The sequence below is a fragment of the Rhinoderma darwinii genome, chromosome 7 (genome assembly GCF_050947455.1).
Source record: "Rhinoderma darwinii isolate aRhiDar2 chromosome 7, aRhiDar2.hap1, whole genome shotgun sequence".
Classification (NCBI taxonomy): Eukaryota; Metazoa; Chordata; class Amphibia; order Anura; family Rhinodermatidae; genus Rhinoderma; species Rhinoderma darwinii.
In genome coordinates this window covers 134,736,358-134,756,544 of record NC_134693.1, presented here as the reverse complement: position 1 = coordinate 134,756,544, position 20,187 = coordinate 134,736,358, and the positions used below count along the sequence as shown (strand labels likewise).

Sequence of the window (20,187 nt, the reverse complement as noted above, 5' to 3'; positions counted from 1 at the left end):
AATTAGTAAGTCTGTACTCGTCCTGATTACGGTATTGTCTCTGTTTTCAGATAATTGTTGCCACTGGGATATCATATGGCGTTAATCTGAACAGAGCGTATGGTGTGGATATTGTAGGAAACATCCCAACTGGGTAAGTACTAAATAATTAATAAGACCATTCGTCAGAGGAAAACATTAAATATGTTGCTTAAACATCAAGTAATTAAATAATACACAGAGCAGAAGTTGTTGCAGATGAAGGGTTATAATCTGCTTCATCAGTCCGTAGACATTAGATAATTATTGGTAGAAACTTCTGCTTTATTTTCCATAGAAGCAGAGAACATGACTGCTCGAGGCCTGTGGTGACACTAGGGGGAGCTCTCTGCATACAGATACAATACTTGCTGTATAACACTATGCACAGATAGCTCCCCCTAGCGGTGGCTCCAGGCAGCTAGAATATTAGTTATCAGAAAAACAGAGCTCCCCTCTACAGGTATATTACAAAATATTCAGCACAGAAGTTTGGACCTAAAAGTAGAATTTTGGACATTAAATGGGTTGTCCAGGATTGAAAAACATGGCTGCTTTGCTGTAAAAACAGCGCCACACCTGTCCATGGGTTGTATGTGGAATTGCAGCTCAGCTTTATTGAAGTAAATGGGGCTGAGCTGCAAACCACACCCAACCTGTTGAACAGGTATGGTGCAGTTTTTGGCCTATTCTGAGTTTTGCTATGATTTCTGGGTATACCCCTGAGGGGAACCATTGGATTTTAACCTGTCTGATTCTGTGATAAGCGCCACTAGAGGAATTGTTGACCATTTGTCTCCCTCCCTTCATAGAAACCTACAATTCATGAATCTATAACTGGTACTAATCTAATTGGCGCAAAGTCAATGTTTATATCTACTTGCAAGTAATTAAAACACTGAACCTAAAGTCTGTCTAATATTCATTTAGTTGAATGCAGTCTATTGTTCTCTGCTATCAGCCGTTTTATTTTCCTGTCTCTAGGCTGAAAGCTCCTATAATACCAAGCACTGACCTGTTTGCCAGCGTGGTTGGCAATGCTTTTGCTATTGCCGTGGTTGTCTATGCTTTCACCATCTCTTTGGTTAAGATGTTTGCTGTTAAACATGGCTACAACGTGGACAGTAACCAGGTGAGGTCGGTTCTATCAAATATGTGATGACATTTCAATCCATATATTGAATTTACAATAATTTAACATATGAGTTACCATTTATTTGCTGCCCACTATTAAATAAAGGGGGCATTTGGGATCTAAGCCCCCCCCCCCCCAATCCATTCATTAATTAGCGTATAAATTCCCTGAGCTCCTGCCTGGTATTAGCACATCGCTCTTGCTTGTAAAGGAAGCAATTGTTATGATCTGTTAGGGGATTGTTATGTTTGCAGTTGTCTTATGTAATGATTCAAGCAGTGCACCCACTACAGGGGCATGGCATATGTCTATTATGAGGTCCTTGGTGTGAAGGGGCACTGCTTCATCTTCTTGTGGTGACAATACTTGCAGCCGCCACTAGGGAGAGCTCACTACATACATATTTTATAGGACCAGTCGGCTCTCCTGACATGTCTATTTTAGTGCTTGCTAGTCTTCCCCGTGAAATAATAATTCTGAAACAAATTTTCTTAGATCTCTGCTTTGTGCCGTTCCTCTAATATTCCTCCTGGAAATGTTAGAAAAAATGGACACCCGGGTGTTACCATTCCCTTTGTCATAGGGGAGTGTCCCTACACAATCTCACTCTGTCAGTACTGATTGGACAGTGTTAGTCTGTGTAGGGACACACCCCCAATTGGTAACACCTAGTTGTCAATTTAGTCCTAAATTTCATGGAGGAATAACAGAGGTACAGTACAATGTATCATTGTAAGTAAAGATGCTCCAGAGATGTTGTTTCATGGGGAATACAAATGTTTACTAAAACAGATGTCCGTTAAGGGGACAGCTCCTCTTTAATATTCGTATATAACTCTAAATGCAGTTAACTCCCCCTAGTGGTAACTACAGGCAGACAGAATTAGGGCTTATTCAGACGAACGGGATATACGTCCGTGCAACGTGCGTGATTTTCACGGACCTATATTAGTCTATGGGGCCGTGCAGACAGTTGCGTGATTTTTACGCAGCGTGAGTCCGCTGCGAAAAACTCACGACATGTCTGTGCTTTGAGCGTATTTCGCGCATCACGCACACATTGAAGTCAATGGGTGCGTGAAAATCACATGCACCACACGGTGGGACGCGCGTGATTCGCGCAACAGCAGTGAAAAGGATGAATGAAAACAGAAAAGCACCAGGTGCTTTTCTGTTTACAAACATACAGAGTGTCGTAATGATGGCGGCTGCGCGAAAAGCACGCAGCCGCGCATCATACAGGGCTGACACACGGAGCTGTCAAGTGCCTTTTGCGCGCGCAAAACGCACACGCTCGTGTGAATCCGGCCTTATAGACTTATACAGATATATAATAGAATTAATCAGCACAGCATTTTGGATCTACAAACAAGAATGGTGGACACTTTAATAAAAGCATAGAACATATTCCGGAGCTCTCTGCGGGGAGTGGGGCCCATTCTAAGTTTTTCTATGGGGTGTTAGGATTTCTCTGTATGCCAAAGGTTTGAAGTTGCTCCAAGCTGGATCTTCCTTCTACATGTATATAACTATACTGACCTATTCACAGATTATAGTAACATATAATGCTCTGTTTGTATTTCAGGAGCTCATAGCGCTGGGGCTGAGTAATTCTTTTGGAAGCTTTTTCCAGTGTTTTACTATTGGAACAGCCATGTCCCGGAGCCTGGTGCAGGAGAGCACGGGAGGAAACAGTCAGGTACAGACCTCCGATTCATGAAATAATTTGAACCTTATCTGTACTGAGAGCAATGTAACATTATATTCCTGTACACAGGGGGCAGTATTATAGTAGTTATATTCTTGTATATAGGGGGCAGTATTATAGTAGTTATATTCTCCTATATAGAGGGCAGTATTATAGTAGTTATATTCTTGTATATAGGGAGCAGTATTATAGTAGTTATATTCTTGTATATAGGGGGCAGTATTATAGTAGAAATATTCTTGTATATAGGTAGCAGTATTATAGTAGTTATATTCTTGTATATAGAGGCAGTATTATAGTAGTTATATTCTTGTATATAGGGAGCAGTATTATAGTAGTTATATTCTTGTATATAGAGGCAGTATTATAGTAGTTATATTCTTGTATATAGGGGGCAGTATTATAGTGGTTATATTCTTGTATATAGGGGGCAGTATTATAGTAGTTATATTCTCCTATATAGGGGGCAGTATTATAGTAGTTATATTCTTGTATATAGGAGGCAGTATTATAGTAGTTATATTCTTGTATATAGGAGCAGTATTATAGTGGTTATATTCTTGTATATAGGGAGTAGTATTATAGTAGTTATATTCTTGTATAGGGGGGTAGTATTATAGTAGTTATATTCTTGTATATAGGAAGCAGTAGTATAGTAGTTATATTCTTGTATATAGGGAGCAGTGTTATTGTAGTTATATTCTTGTATATAGGAGCAGTATTATAGTAGTTATATTCTTGTATATAGGAAGCAGTATTATAGTAGTTGTATTCTTGTATATAGGGGCAGTATTATAGTAGTTATATTCTTGTATATAGGAAGCAGTATTATAGTAGTTGTATTCTTGTATATAGGGGCAGTATTATAGTAGTTATATTCTTGTATATAGGGGGCAGTAGTATAGTAGTTATATTCTTGTATATAGGGACAGTATTATAGTAGTTATATTCTTGTATATAGGGGGCAGTATTATAGTAGTTATATTCTTGTATATAGGGGCAGTATTATAGTAGTTATATTCTTGTATATAGGAGCAGTATTATAGTAGTTATATCCTTGTATATAGGGGCAGTATTATAGTAGTTATATTCTTGTATATATGGGGCAGTATTATAGTAGTTATATTCTTGTATATAGGGGCAGTATTATAGTAGTTATATTCTTGTATATAGGGGCAGTATTATAGTAGTTATATTCTTGTATATAGGGGCAGTATTATAGTAGTTATATTCTTGTACATAGGGGGCAGTATTATAGTAGATATAGTCTTGTATATAGGAGCAGTATTATAGTAGTTATTTTATTGTATATAGATTGTTACGATCTTCAAATTCAGATGGAGAACTTGTGCTTTCCCACATAAATAATGTTGTAAGACCTAATATGAGATGGTATTTATGCTGCTGAGCACTTTATATCCCAGTACCCTCCTGGATATGATCTCCCATCAAACACTAATCCCTGTCTGTATTTAGGTAGCCGGTGCCGTTTCTTCCTTGGTTATCCTCATCATTATTCTTAAGGCTGGCGAGCTGTTTGAGTCCCTGCCAAAAGTGAGTTCATTTACATTACGGTGAGTTTATCAGAGAACTGTTTTTGTCCCCTGTGACAGGTTGGGTTAGTTTAGCCGGTGCGAGCAAGAAAATGAGGCTTTGTGTACAATGATGGATATTATTAGGCTATTGTTCCTGCAAAAACATTGAGCCATGGTGGTATTGTGTAAATATCATACCACCTTAACATTGTGGCGGAATATTGTTAATAGGTAATAACCTTCTGGCTATGTGGGAATTAAATAATAAAGCTGGTGACCTTCCTGTAATCTATAATTAACTAACACCACTGTTTTTCTTATTTTTTGTTGTTCAGTTCAGTTTTACGTGCGTCCTGGGCCCTTTAATAAATAGGTTGGCCCATAGCATAGGATTAGATACAGCATAGAATTGTATCTAAGCAAAAATCACTTGTTAAAATTATGCTGAATAGCTCTGTTAATTTTTTCTTACATTTTTTTTTAATCCCCAAAAAGTTTCTTTTTTTTTTTTTTTTTTTTTATTTTATTTTTACCATGCAATGTTCGTCCTTCGCTTCAAACAGAAATATCAATAGTCCAGACAATTTTGTGAAATTATACGTACCGTTAACTGGCACATTTTTGAGTGCATGTGGATTTCTGGACTATCAAGTGCTGGACTATTTTTTTTATTTTTATTTTTTTGTATTGTATGACTCCCCTGTCATTGAAGACACTTCTAGCCATGTTAGCTGCATCTATAATTGTTTTTTTTTTTTTCCTTTCGATGCGTCACAATTTTCAAGATCTCTGCTTGCTGTCAGTGAACACTTACAATCATGGTTTACATCATGGTAGATCATTTTTAATTTTGGGCTAAATATTTATTCATGTTTTACTTCTCTATTCACCCAGGCTATACTGGCATCAGTGGTAGTTGTGAATTTAAAGGGAATCTTCAAGCAGTTCATGGATATTCCAGCGCTTTGGAGATCAAACAAAATTGATCTGGTAAGAAACTTTCTCTCGTCCTGTCTGACCAATATTTCTTTAAAGGTCTACAAACCCTAAAGCTTCTAAAAGGATGGATGCATTCTAATATCGATCTCGCATCGATCGATCTCGCATCGATCGATCGATCTCTGATTAATCCATTGCTATGCTCATTTGGGGCAGGAAGTTTTCTGGACTTTCTGTCAATCCTACCATTGAAGAACACTACCGCCTAAAATAGCTGATAACCGAGAACAATAGATTGTCTTGAACTGCATGGCACATGTTAAGCAGGACTAAAGTTTCCAGAGTAAGTTGTTATCACTACACTGATGTGTCCTGCTTTTACAGATGATCTGGTTAGTGACGTTTGTAGCTACAATACTCCTGAACTTGGACCTGGGTCTGGCTGTGTCGGTGGCGTTTTCCCTCTTGACCGTCATCTTCAGGACACAGTGGTGAGTATTTTCGGGTTCTATGAAACGAGACGGAGAATGTGAAGAGCATTCACAGATTTAACAGTAGATGTAGCAGTGCTGACCGAGTCTTTTAGCTACTTATTTTGTGACTTAGGACTGCAGGCTTACCTGCAGTCCTATGTAAAACCACAGATAATGTTTTATGATCTGTTATTGGATAAAAGATTTTTTTTTAATGTCTTTTGGGATAATCCACACGTTTTCATTTGGTGATCTGTTCCCTCACAGGCCTCACTACTCTATGCTTGGGCAGGTTTCCAGTACAGATATTTACAGAGATGTGTCCCAGTATAAGCAGGTAAAGTGATTTAAAAGGTAACTCTGCCCAAAATACAGGATTCATTCAAAATAAAGGACAAACACTCCACAATATGGAGATACAATACCCAATATTGGAGGCCTGTACTACCTAAACCTATGTTTATGACCTGCAGTGAGCTTCCTTTTCAGCTAAAGGGTTAATTATTAATGCTATGAGTAGGTGTAGATTTGCGCCAAAATGTTCGCCTTTTTCCATTTAGTTTACTTAATAAATGTGGCCAAAACGACGTTTCCTTTAAGACCACGCTCAATTTTCTTCTCACTTTGCAAGTTTGTTGAGTAGCGAGGAAAAGTCGCTTTTTTTGCGAATGTCACGCTAAATGTGATTTAAGGCGTCACATTGGTATGAATTATTGATCCGTATTGTGGAATATACCACCTCTGGCCAGCAGGTGGGCATAGAGGTCACTGTTCTATTAGAATTTTATGAAGGGTACCGATTCTGTTTGTAAAGATTGAGCAAGTAGGGAGTCTTTTAGGGCAATGCTACCAATAGGTGGCACTACACTGGCCGTATTCTTCCTTATGTAGTATAGTTATGTGTCACAGTAGCTTAGTTGAATACAGACTTGTTGATAGGCTTTCCTTCATCTGGGGCAAAGATATAGTTTTCTGCCCTACCTCTGCGTATCTATATACCCTAGCCAAGACAGAGTAAACTACTGGCACCCCCCACCTTGCACCCAGAGCACATGCCCTCCAGCCCACCCTAGCTATGCACCTGTTCAGTATCACATTGGAGTACATTTCACTTGGAGTGCTGGTTTGATTTTCCTTTTTTGATGAGCCATATACTGTACAAATAAATGATGCCGCCATATACTGTACAAATAAATGATGCCGCCATACACTGTACAAATAAATGATGCCGCCATATACTGTACAAATAAATGATGCCGCCATATACTGTACAAATAAATGATGCCGCCATATACTGTACAAATAAATGATGCCGCCATATACTGTACAAATAAATGATGCCGCCATATACTGTACAAATAAATGATGCCGCCATATACTGTACAAATAAATGATGCCGCCATATACTGTACAAATAAATGATGCCGCCATATACTGTACAAATAAATGATGCCGCCATATACTGTACAAATAAAAAAATCTGTGTGTGTGTATATGTGTATATATATATATATATATATATATACACACACCAATTTCCGACATATTTAATATCTGGCCCTGTTGAATATATGCCTGAGTGCTTTTGGTGTTTTTATCTATCATGCAGGCTCTTGAGGTCCCTGGTGTAAAGATCTTCAGGTCTTCCTGCACTCTTTACTTTGCTAATGCCGAATTATATGCAAATGCTGTTAAAAGGATGGTGGGTACAAAAATTCCAGAAGACGAATCCCATGTCTTTCATTTATTTGTTAGGCTTTAGTGTGCAAAATAAAAGAGCTTGTCTCCTTCTTACAGTGCGGTACTGATGTGGATAAACTTATTGCGATTAAGAAGAAAGAAGCTAAAAAGAAGCAACTGCAGGATAAGGCCGAGGCAAAGAAAGGGTTAAAGGAAAAGAAGAATTCTGAGGTTTTAAACGAAAAAGTATGTTCTTCCTGAAAGTAAAGGGGCAGATAAGGCGTGTCGCAAGAGCAAGTTAATTTAAGGGGTATGCTCCCTTTGGACACTGAGGGTACGAACACACCCAGCATGTTCAGGGCGGACACTCTGTGTCGAGCTGCGCAGCGTATCCGCCCTGAACGGCCGTCGGAAAAATCTCCCCACGTTGTGGTGCGTTTTTCTGGCGGAATTTAAGCTGCGTAAAGCCGCGCCGGCAGATTTTAAAAACAGACCTCCCTCTTCTCTGCGCGCAGGCCGGCCTCCTGGGGTTACGTTGCAGGCCATGTGACCACTGCAGCCAATTCAATGGGGTAAACCCGCAACCGAAGGGCTGTGATTCCGCAGCATTAATTGACATGCTGCGGTTGAGGAAAACGCACCACAGGTCAATTTATGTGCATTTTTTTCGGCGGCTTTTTTTCCGCTGACATCATCATCATGTCGGCAGCACGTCTCCCTGTTTACACCAGGAGATCTGCTGCCAACAAATATTTAAGGCGTTTAAAACGATATGAACGAGCGTTGACCTTAAGTTTATATATAGATATTATCTACATGACGTCATTTTATAAATGCATTCCATTACTTAACTTGTACTGACTCTGTACTTTATATCGGAGCTGCATTCACAGCTCTGTTGGTTGTCATCGGAAACAGTCGACACACCCCTAACAACTTTGCCGAGCTCCTATAATGAAGGGGGGGCAGTTAATGTTTCCTACATCAAATAACTGGACAGTGCCTGGTATGATGACGACGTTTCCCAGAATATAAACCACTAGATCCATCTCTGTGCACAAACTGAACAAGCAGGAGATGATGAGGGATTTTAGCTCTGAGGTCCGCAGTATTTTGAGTGCAGCTCCTGGAGTATAATACAGGCTGTAAGTTAGGATTACTACATGATGAATAATGTTTATACAGAGTTACTCCAGTTTTCAGGTAGATTAAAGGGGTATTCCGGTTACAACAAGTTACCCCCTATGCATAGTGTAAAGGGGTAACTTGCAGATCGAGCTGGTGGGTGTCCGACCGCTCAGACCCCCACCAGTTACGAGAACGGGGAGCCCAAAGTTTCCCGAACCCCCAAGTTTGAACCGAGTGGCAGGCGCTCCATTCATTCTCTATGGCAGCTCTGGAAAGCGTTGAACGCTGCACTCGGCTGTCTCCGGCGCTCCCATAGAGAATGAATAAAGCGGCAGTGCGCATTAGCGACCTGCCGCTTGGTTCAAACTAAGGATTCGGGCAAATTTGCGGTCCCCGTTTACGTAAACGGTGGAGATCCCAGCTGTTGGACACCCACCTATCAGCAAGTTACCCCTTACCCTATGGAGAGGGTGTATCTTGTTGTAACCAGATTACCCCTTTATTTTATATATTCAGTAGAATATATAAAATGTAGCTCATAAAATGTAATATCCAGCATCTTCATAATATGTCTTCATTACCCTTTTTGCTGTTTTGCCTATTTTTAATTTGTTTTCATATTGCACTGTATAGAATAAAATCTCTCTTGCTGGAAACCATCAACAAGCAGGCTTGATGTTATTGAGGTCTTTATTTTAATTCTAATTATGGCTTATGTAAATACCCAGGACAGCGCCTCTCATTAGCATATGGACAATAGCCAATGTTTTAATATATATATTTTTATAAGCAACCTCCGGCTTTATGTTGTTCATCATGGATCAGCGTATTATCTTGTCATTCATATTCTATTGTAATTTAATTGTAATTGTTTACTTAACTTATTAATTTGTAATATTCATTAATTTGATTCCTAATTTTCACAATTTTTATAATTTATTTATTTTTTTTCCCCCCCAGGCACATGAGCTTGAGTACATCTATCCCCACAGCCCTGTTATCAGGGAACCAGTAGTTAATGAAGTAGTGGAAGAGACCACATTAAGGAGCCTGGGATCCAACACGTGTCCCTTCCACTCGCTCATCCTGGATCTGAGCACTGTCAACTTTGTGGATACAGTCAGCATTAAGATTTTGAAAAATGTAAATCCCATATGACCAGTATCTTATGGTGTTCTATGTTCTCCTTCTCTTCACATATGAGACCTGGAGGGGCAGAAACCTTTGTCTCCTAATTTCATACCCACTATTAGGGCCAGCGTTACATTGGGTGATGCACTGTGTGGTACCTTCTGTTGGTGCCCCTCAATTGGTGTACTGTTATACAGTGTCTAACTATAACATCATACAATATGGTGCCCTTTTAACCCCTCCAAACATTGGTCAAATAACATTTCCCTACAGTTGTCTAAGTAACAATGCTAGAGAGGCAGCCACCACTGTATAGTGCCTATGTAGCAGTGACACACAAAGCTACCTAGGCACAGTACAGTATACACAAAGTAAATACGGCCATACAGTGCTGAAGTAATACCAACAGTGACCATATAACTGCTCCATACATAAAGGGATCTAATAATGTGCTATACAATGCCTAACTAAAACTGCTATAAAATTAATAAGATAATGGTCACAACCTTTTGTGTTCCAAGTCAACAGTGGCGCCCCCTTCAGCATGGTTGGCTGATGTGCAACACCACGGTTCGCACACCTCTATGGCTTCGTTCACATCTGCGTCAGGACTCCGTTCATGGGTTCCGTCTGAACTTTGTCAGGGGAACCCATGAACGTAATCCAAACGGAAATCATAGATTTCAATGGTGACAGATCCGGTGCAAATGGTTTCCATTTATCACTGTTGTGCAAGGGTTCCGTCTTGACGGAATCAATACCTTAGTCGACTGCGCTTTTCATGCCGTCTAAACGACTGAACCCTTACACAATGGTGACAAACGGAAACCACTTGCACCGGATCCATCACCATTAAAATCAATGGATTCCGTTCGTGGGTTCCCCTGACGGAAAACTCAGACGGAACCCATGAACGGAATCCCGACGCAGATGTGAATGAAGTCTAAGGCAAGCCTTGCCTACTACAGCGGCAGACCACACCCCTACCATAAGCCTTAGGGTATTTTCACGCGGCTTATTTTCATTTTTTTTTCTGCCCATAAACGCCCCAAAAAAGTGGCTAAAAATCTGGAGGCTGAACACCTCCAAACATCTGCACATTGACTTCAATGGGAAAAAAACTACCATTCATTCCGATGGGCCATTTTTTTTTTGTTTTTTTGTTTTTTAGCCGTATTTCATTGAGGCAATAGAAAAGCCGCTCCAAAAAACGTCCGTAAAAACGTTTGCTTTAAAAACAGCTGAAAATCAGCTCCGTATTTTACTGTCATTTTTAGTTTGCCGTGTGGACATACCCTAAGGGCGGATTCAGATGAACGTGTTTTGCGTCTGTCGGCCGCGTGGTTTTCACGTGGCTCGCGCGGACCTAGAGAAGTCTATGGGGCAGTGCAGACAGTCCGTGAGTTTTGCGCAGCGTTAGTCCGCTGCGTAAAACTCGCAACATGTTCTATGTGTCTGCGTTTTTCGCGCATCACGCACCCATTGAAGTCAATGGGTGCGTGAAAATCACGCATTGCCCCACGGAAGCACTTCCGTGGGACAAGGGTTATTCGCGCAATAACAGTGAAAGAATGAATGTAAACAGAAAAGCACAACGTGCTTTTCTGTTTACAAACATCCAAACGGAGTGTCATAATGATGCCGGCTGCGCGAAAAGCACGCAGCCGCGCATCCATATGAACAGGGCACACGTAGCTGTCAAGTGCCTTTTGCGCACGCAAAACACCGCGGTTTTTGCGTGCGCAAAAACGGCACGTTTGTCTGAATCAGCCCTTATGGTGAGAAGAGGCCCAGCACTACACTGGCCCCCCACTGCTTTCCTTCTTATGGTAATTGAGTTAAATTATAACAATTGTAGTTACTTGCAGCCGCCACAAGGGAGAGCTCTCTGCATACAGATCTAAACCTCTTCCAATGAGTTAAACCCATTCAGCGCTGGTCAGAGACTAGTTTCCATCGCTTGCAATGTCTGACGCAGCCCACAGTATTGATTTCACTGACGCTTTATTACGAGCACAGTGATGAGCACCGACAAAGAGTTTGGGGTGCTTTACAGAGCTCTGTGGTCCCTATTTTTGAGATCAGTACATAGAGCCTTACACATGTTCTATGCAGACATGGCTTTGTCAAATATACATTTTAGGTGTAATTCCCCTTTAATAAAATGCAACCTCTAATAAATGTATAAAGTGCCTGACGTGCTCATGTCCTAATTGTTATTTCCTAATTGTACAGCCTTATAGTACAGTATTCCTTCTCTTATTTTTCAGATATTTCGTGATTTCCAAGAAATTGATGTGACTGTCTATCTGGTTGGATGTCATGGTAATGTAATAACGGCTACCTATACACTTGTATTTCTAAGTTGGTGGTGCCACCCGGTCTGGAGATGTGGTGGGTGGTCCGAATAAGATATTGGGGGTGATGAGGTGGATATCTGGACCTCCAGACTAAATCATGTGTTAACACATCTGGAGTAGCCCGCCAGAGTAACAGGGGATCTTCCGGCGGGCTCGGGCTCTGACACAATAATGGATCCCCATTTGGCGGTGACTTTGGTGCCAATTACTTGCCAATAGGATCTATTTCTTATAGGATTTGCGGTGCTATTAATATTGAATGCACACCTGTTCTGTATAGATGGAGGGCCCTAAGACTTATTTCCTCTGGTGGGCCCAATATTTTTAATACCCATGGAACTATTTTAGTGAGTAACTTCCAGATATTCTAATGTGTATTTCCTTCACAGAGAATATTCTAGAACAGCTGGAACATGGGAATTTCTTCAGTAAGACGATCACCAAACACCAGCTTTTTTGTTCCATCCATGACGCCGTCACTTATATTTCAAGGATTCATAGTAAGAAATCTCTAAAAGAAGAACATGTAAGTGTTAAAAAAATATATATATATCTTAACTAGTAATTTCTTTGCTTGAGAAAAAAAAAATTACCTATAAAATAGGACTTAGAAGGAAAAGGTGATGGTCCCTTTAATTATATGGAAGCGTCACAGCCTCACGTTGGTTGGAAAAAGATCACGTCTCCCAATTTGCAAGAAAATTAATAGATTTTACTGTAATTCAGTGTAAACAAATCTAATAAGTGTTTGTGTTCAAGCTTCAATCTTTACAGCAAGCTGTAAAGTAAGGTGGGAACAGTCATTGTTGTGCTGACATCTAGTGGCCAATATGAAGCCTGCAAGATTTATTAACTGCTTTAAATACTCATTAATAGATATAAGGAAGTAATTCAAAATCGACTTCCAATTCGATAATGTTTCATTCAGTCGGACTGTGTAAATTTTCAAAATTAGGTTCCATTTTATGATAAGTTCCCATTTAAGAGCAGAAAATATTAATGAATCTCTGTATTTTATTATTACAGACTTGGACTACAAGAATATGAGCGCAACGATTTCCTACCAGCACTTGAATGCACAGATTGTGGGTCTTCAGGATAATATATAGACGTTCCGGTTGTAACTTCCAAGCAATATCAGATTTATATCGTAATATTTTTTTATTTTGGGATTGTGAACAAAATAAATGATCCACTTCTACTTTTAATCTTTGCCAAGAATGAGAATAAAAAACCTCCATTATGTACAGATGGGAGATGAAAAAATCAGTATATGATGCTACTATTTAAAAGTAGCCAGGGTCATGCGTCTTAATGGTTTTTACTGGGACATTTGATATACATGTTAAATTTAATAAAACTTCTACTTTTTTCATGCTTATATTACGGTCCTTTTTTTTTTTTTTTTTTTAATGTGTTTTGAGAATAAAGGAATGTTTGTAGTTAAGGTATGATAGTTTTGGTGCCAACGTACAATCATTTATCTTCTCATTTAAAGGGGTTGTCCAAGATTAGAAAAAAAAAGTCTGCTTGTTTTATCCAGAAACGGTGCCTCTCATATCCATAGTCTGTGTCTGGTATTGCAACATTAAATGAGTGAGCCGCAATACCAGACACAGCCACTGCAAGGAGTGGCGCTGTTCTGGAAAAATAAAAGTTGCTTTTCACAATCCTAGACACCTCCCCTTTAATTTACCAGGATTAAGAAGCCTTGGCTGTCTGGAATTGGTGAACAATGACATACGGCATTTAGAGGTGATGCTTTAATAGTGACACTAGGATGTTCATAACATCCTGATACTTGGGGTCTGCGCTCCCTATACCATACTGATCGACTGCAAACAGTCCTGTCTTGGAATATCAATATAGGCCCCTACTTATTATATAGACTCTGCACCCCTATAAGAACAGAGTGGACTAATAGATCATGACCACGAGGACCCTAAATTGAGACTTAACTCTCCCACCCCCCTCCCCTGCTGCTTAACCCTCAAAAGGGGCTACATGTCAGTCCCTTGTAAATGCAATGAATCCTCCTTCCCTTTCTCAAGGATAATCCGCTGCGGCACTGAACTATACCATTATATACTAAAGGGGAGGGGCTTCACAATGATCCATCAATAGACATAACCAGTGATTGCCATGAAGCTCCTCCCACCTCTTCTCCCATTGGTCCTACAAGTTGAGTGTGTATTATATAAAGTACCTCTTACAATTTCTAAGAAATATTATTAGGTGTCCTTATAAGACCTGACTGTTAATAATAACCCATTGTGCTTCATACTTCAGGCCTGTTTTACACAATCTTTGTAGGGCCGTGCTTTGATAATAGAGTTTTTATAAAATATTTGTGCTTGTTGTCTACACACGGGAAAATGTGTAAACCTGGATGTTTACAATGTGCTAAAAAAAGGGCGCAGCCAAATCAGGAACACAATAGTTCCTTTTGATAAAACGTTCCGCTGCAATATTTGTGGGGTCATGTGACTGGCATCGCCAAGGTCACTGTACAATAACTGGCAGGTGAAATCATCATACGAGCCTCGTCCATACAAAGGAAAGGGTTAAGACAATAAAAAGTTTCACTTGGTGTAATCTCTATGGCACCTTTGTTATAGGGTAGTCAATGCTGGGGGGCAGTGTAAACGCTATTGGGCAATAATATGGGTGACCCAGTATAAATGCAGCGGTGACAACTCCTTCATAGGATTTGGAGAAAGTCACGTGGGAGTATTGTAGCCGGATTACTGATCTGCAGCCCGGGAAGGTCAATACTTGTATTATATGTGATGGAAGTCATTCAATGTATGGTAAGTTAAGAAATAATAACCTTATATACTGTATATAGGAGGCTTCAGCAACGTGCGGCATGGTGGAACTACAAGTAACAGCATGCTCAAATTACCCGTGACTCTCCCTCAACAACTACTGGCAATTCAGGTTCCTCAGGACCCTGTCAAACAACCCCCAATATCTCAGCTTCCTGAGATACTGGGTTTACTTGCAGTCACATCTCAATTATGTTCTTTATGGTGGTGATCTGTAACCTTGTTCTATTGTAAGACTACACCTCCCAGTGTGCTCGGGGCATGATGGAGGTTTGCATTTGACTATTTAGACATGCTTGACGACTCCTCCAGTCAGTACATAGCCCCTGCACAAAATGTCTAAGGGTATGTGCACGCGACCTCTTTTCAGACGTAATGGAGGCGGTTTAAGCCTCGCATTACGCCTGAAAAGACGGCTCCAATACGTCGGCAGACATCTGCCCATTGCCTGCAATGGGTCTTACGATGTTCTGTGCAGACGAGCTGTCATTTTATGCGTCACTGTCAAAAGACGGCGCGTACAATTACGGCCGCGTCAAAGAAGCGCAGGTCACTTCTTGGGACGTAATTGGAGCAGTTTTTCATTGACTCCAAAGAAAACCAGCTCCAATTACGTCCGTAAAAGACACATTGAAAAACACGTGCGCTTGTAAAAACGGCTGACATTCTGGAGCTGTTTTCTCCTGAAAATAGCTCCGTAACTTCAGATATATTTGGCGTTGTCGTGTGCACATACCCTAAGGGTGCCTTTGAACAAAGCGTTTCAGGGAAAATGCCCCGTTTTGTTTGTCATTTTTAGCGGCATTGCTTTATTTTTATTTTTTTTTTTGGGGGGGGGGGCGCAAAGGTTGCTGCGGCCACATGTTAGCTGGAAGTTAATAGGGAAAAGTTAAACACACTAGCAATGGTGCATTTTTTGCAGGGGGGGGGGGTTGTGGCTGTGCTGTTAGGAGTAATCTACTGTTCCCTGGTATCATCCATTTGAGTCTGACTGGAGTGAATGACCGGAAGTTTGGAGACGCGGCGAGCCACGGTTTCATCCAGATGTGTGTCCGGTATTAGTGACTCTTATAATGCTGCTGTACTATTATAAGCTGCTCTTTAGATTTATTTTTACTTTAACGACTAAGTTACCTTTTTATTGCTCCAATGCATCTAAAAGGAGTTAAGAAACAACTGTAAATCGTCTTATGTTTATATTTTGTCTACAGCTCCTATACAGGCTTATGTTTCCATGGTAACAGACAACAAACATGCCCTGTGTAGTCTGATCCTGCAGTCATACTGCTTTCCATCAGTCCCCTAATTCTTTCTAACATACATTTGGTAAGTGAGCATGAAACAGCGGACCGACAGAAGATTATTAAAGGCTGACAACTGATGACCTATCCACAGGGTAGGTCATCAGTATATGATTGTGGGGGCCCGGAACCCGCACCGATCAGCTGCTTCGGTTTCCTCCGAGCGCCGGATTACATGCAGTTACCAGTGTCTTAAACAGATGGCTCCGTACAGTGCATAGCGGCCGTGATGCAGAATTGTAGCTCTGCTCCTATTCACTTGAATACAGTACTGCAGCTCGGCCGCTATTCTGGACCGAAGCCATCTGCTTCCGGCATGGACATCTGGTGCCTGGAGGCAGCTGATCGGTGCGTGGTCCGGGTGTCAGCCCCCCACCGATCATATACTGAAGACCTATCCTGTGGCTATATCATTAGTTGTCTGTTTAAGGCAATATGACTGCAGGATCAGACTACACATGGTTTGTTTGTTGTCTGTTACCATGGAAACATATCGGTCTGTATAGGAGCTGTAGACACAAAACGATAGAACATTTTTAATTAAGACGATTTGCAAAGTTGCTTCATTTGTAATTGTAGGTGCATTGGAGCAATACAAAAAAAAAAATGGTTGCAGAGATGGGCATAGCCAGCAGTTAATGACCCTATAGATTTTGACATTTCTCTTTGATAAATCTGTTGTCTTATTCATGATGGGTTAATGCAATAATGGGAATTTCTTTCCTTGACAGTTGCTTATATAGAAGTAATGCCATAGAGCTTGTAGTCCTTCGCTGCTCATGTCTTTAGCCGTATCCCAACTATAGCCGATAATGATGACGCAGGACAAGCAGAATGTTGTACACCGGCAATGTGCGGGGCAGCAGGCGATAAGTGAAGCTGATCTGGACAGGATAGCTCCAAGGACCAGTGTGGTAAGACCACCCCTCTGGAGAACACTCAAGAACCGGACACGGTAAATCTAAAAAAAAATATATATATATATATGACCAGTAACTATACATACATAGTTGTTAAAACTTATATCCAGTTTTTCCATGTTATATCGGCTTCTGAGAAAGCTGGCGGAAACCAAAATGACCGCCATTACAGCTTTGATAGGACTGCCATCCAGCTGTCCCATAATTCTGAATGGCAGATATGGCTGTTTATACAGAGGTACAGCTCCTGCCCCCATACAGAGATACTAAAAGAATTTGCCATTCTTGGGTCTGGAAAAATTGGATGACAACACCTGTGGGAGCTTTAATGGTCACTCAGCTTTACCGGGATTACACATAAGAAACTAATATAAATATCTGTTTTGAAGATGTTCTCAGGCCATGGCCAAATCCTTGCTGCTGAAATATATCCCTGTCCTGAGGTGGCTTCCACGGTATCCGGCCAGGGAGTGGATATTGGGGGACCTGATCTCAGGACTTAGCGTTGGAATAATCCAATTACCTCAAGGTAAATCATAAAGGATCGTGTCACTCTTGTATATCTTTCTCACCTATTTAATATCTATCTATCTATCTATCTATCTATCTATCTATCTATCTATCTATCTATCTATCTATCTATCTCATATCTATCTATCTATCTAATATCTATCTATCTATCTATCTATCTATCTATCTATCTATCTATCTATCTATCTATCTATCTATCTATCTCTCTTCTATCTATCTATCTATCTCATATCTATCTATCTATCTATCTATCTATCTATCTATCTATCTCATATCTATCTATCTATCTATCTATCTATCTATCTATCTATCTATCTATCTATCTATCTATCTCTCTCATATCTATATCTCTTTATCTATCTATCTATCTATCTATCTATCTATCTATCTATCTATCTATCTATCTATCTATCTATCTATCTATCTATCATCTATCTATCTAATATCTATCTATCTATCTAATATCTATCTATCTATCTATCTATCTATCTATCTATCTCATATCTATCTATCTATCTATCTATCTATCTCATATCTATCTATCTATCTATCTATCTATCTATCTATCTATCTAATATCTATCTATCTATCTATCTCATATCTATCTATCTATCTATCTATCTATCTCATATCTATCTATCTATCTATCTATCTATCTATCTATCTATCTATCTATCTATCTATCTATCTATCATCTATCTAATATCTATCTATCTAATATCTATCTATCTATCTATCTATCTATCTATCTATCTATCTATCTATCTATCTATCTATCTCATATCTATCTATCTATCTATCTATCTATCTATCTATCTATCTATCTATCTATCTATCTATCTATCTATCATCTATCTAATATCTATCTATCTAATATCTATCTATCTATCTATCTATCTATCTATCTATCTATCTATCTATCTATCTATCTATCTATCTATCTATCTAATATCTATCTAATATCTATCTATCTATCTATCTATCTATCTATCTATCTATCTATCTATCTATCTATCTATCATCTATCTATCTAATATCTATCTATCTATCTAATATCTATCTATCTATCTATCTATCTATCTATCTATCTCATATCTATCTATCTATCTATCTATCTATCTATCTATCTATCTATCTATCTATCTCATATCTATCTATCTATCTATCTATCTATCTATCTATCTATCTATCTATCTAATATCTATCTATCTATCTCATATCTATCTATCTATCTATCTATCTATCTATCTATCTATCTATCTATCTCATATCTATCTATCTATCTATCTATCTATCTATCTATCTATCTATCTATCTATCATCTATCTAATATCTATCTATCTAATATCTATCTATCTATCTATCTATCTATCTATCTATCTATCTATCTATCTATCTATCTATCTATCTATCTATCTATCTATCATCTATCTAATATCTATCTATCTAATATCTATCTATCTATCTATCTAATATCTATCTATCTATCTATCTATCTCATATCTATCTATCTATCTATCTATCTATCTATCTATCTATCTATCTATCTATCTATCTATCTATCATCTATCTAATATCTATCTATCTATCTATCTATCTATCTATCTATCTATCTATCTATCTATCTATCTATCTCAGTTTTGGCATGTGATGTCCTGCAGTCTCATATGTGTGATGGTCAAGTGTCCACATACTTTTGGCCATATAGTGTACGTTAATGAGAATACAGAATATTTCCGTGTACAACATCTTAACACTGTTTTCTTTTTAGGCTTGGCGTACTCTCTCCTGGCTGGCCTGCCACCTGTTTTTGGCCTGTATACGTCCTTCTTTCCCGTGCTTATATACTTCCTTCTCGGTACCTCTAGACATATATCTGTAGGTGAGCCCTGTGCTGGGTATCAGGGGTGCAACAAAGTGCTACTACCAGGACAATATTGATCAGGGATACATTTATATATATACTAATGACATCAGTAATCCTATACCTAGCTCTATATTTTCTCATATCGGCTCTTAAAGGGGTTGTTCAGGCAGGGAACCTTTTTTTTATACTGAAGACCAATCCAACGAAGGTCATCAGTATATGATCAGTGGAAGTCAGACACCCTATTCAAGAAGCAGAGCTGCATTAACCCATCACGGCCGATATGCAGTATACGGAGCCATCTGCTACTGGCACGGACCACTGCATAGCTGCCGGAACTGCTGATCGGTGCGGGGTCCGGGTGTTGGACCTCCAACGATCATTTACTGATGACCTATCTTTTGGATCGGTCATCAGTATGAAAAACCGCCCCCAACCTAAAGAACCCTTTTAAGGTTTAGGGTATGTTCACACGGCCTATTTACGGACGTAATTCGGGCGTGTTTGCCCCGAATTACGTCTGAAAATAGCGCCTCAATAGCGCTGACAAACATCTGCCCATTGAAAGCAATGGGCAGACGTTTGTCTGTTCACACGAGGCGTATAATTACGCGCCGCTGTCAAATCACGGCG

At 39.5% G+C, this 20,187-nt stretch overlaps 2 protein-coding genes across 4 annotated transcripts in view; both read left to right on the top strand.

The window, feature by feature from the left end:
- Positions 1 to 13,315, top strand: part of SLC26A6 (solute carrier family 26 member 6) — a 34,061-nt gene extending 20,746 nt beyond the window's left edge. For all 3 annotated transcript variants that reach the window (XM_075831741.1, XM_075831742.1, XM_075831743.1), the window contains 13 exons: positions 51 to 133; positions 1,003 to 1,150; positions 2,739 to 2,852; positions 4,338 to 4,415; positions 5,291 to 5,386; positions 5,720 to 5,826; positions 6,076 to 6,145; positions 7,418 to 7,510; positions 7,606 to 7,734; positions 9,577 to 9,759; positions 12,018 to 12,072; positions 12,497 to 12,633; positions 13,134 to 13,315. In XM_075831741.1, coding sequence (XP_075687856.1) covers positions 51 to 133; positions 1,003 to 1,150; positions 2,739 to 2,852; positions 4,338 to 4,415; positions 5,291 to 5,386; positions 5,720 to 5,826; positions 6,076 to 6,145; positions 7,418 to 7,510; positions 7,606 to 7,734; positions 9,577 to 9,759; positions 12,018 to 12,072; positions 12,497 to 12,633; positions 13,134 to 13,154 — 1,314 coding nt within the window. In that variant the 3' untranslated portion in view covers positions 13,155 to 13,315. The remainder of the gene's footprint in view (positions 1 to 50; positions 134 to 1,002; positions 1,151 to 2,738; positions 2,853 to 4,337; positions 4,416 to 5,290; positions 5,387 to 5,719; positions 5,827 to 6,075; positions 6,146 to 7,417; positions 7,511 to 7,605; positions 7,735 to 9,576; positions 9,760 to 12,017; positions 12,073 to 12,496; positions 12,634 to 13,133) is intronic.
- A 1,328-nt stretch (positions 13,316 to 14,643) lies between these two features.
- LOC142656818 (solute carrier family 26 member 6-like) overlaps positions 14,644 to 20,187 on the top strand; it is a 35,608-nt gene continuing 30,064 nt past the window's right edge. The window contains exons 1-4 of the mRNA XM_075831744.1: positions 14,644 to 14,917; positions 16,968 to 17,191; positions 17,546 to 17,685; positions 19,459 to 19,569. Of these exons, the coding sequence (XP_075687859.1) occupies positions 17,049 to 17,191; positions 17,546 to 17,685; positions 19,459 to 19,569 (394 nt within the window). The 5' untranslated portion in view covers positions 14,644 to 14,917; positions 16,968 to 17,048. The remainder of the gene's footprint in view (positions 14,918 to 16,967; positions 17,192 to 17,545; positions 17,686 to 19,458; positions 19,570 to 20,187) is intronic.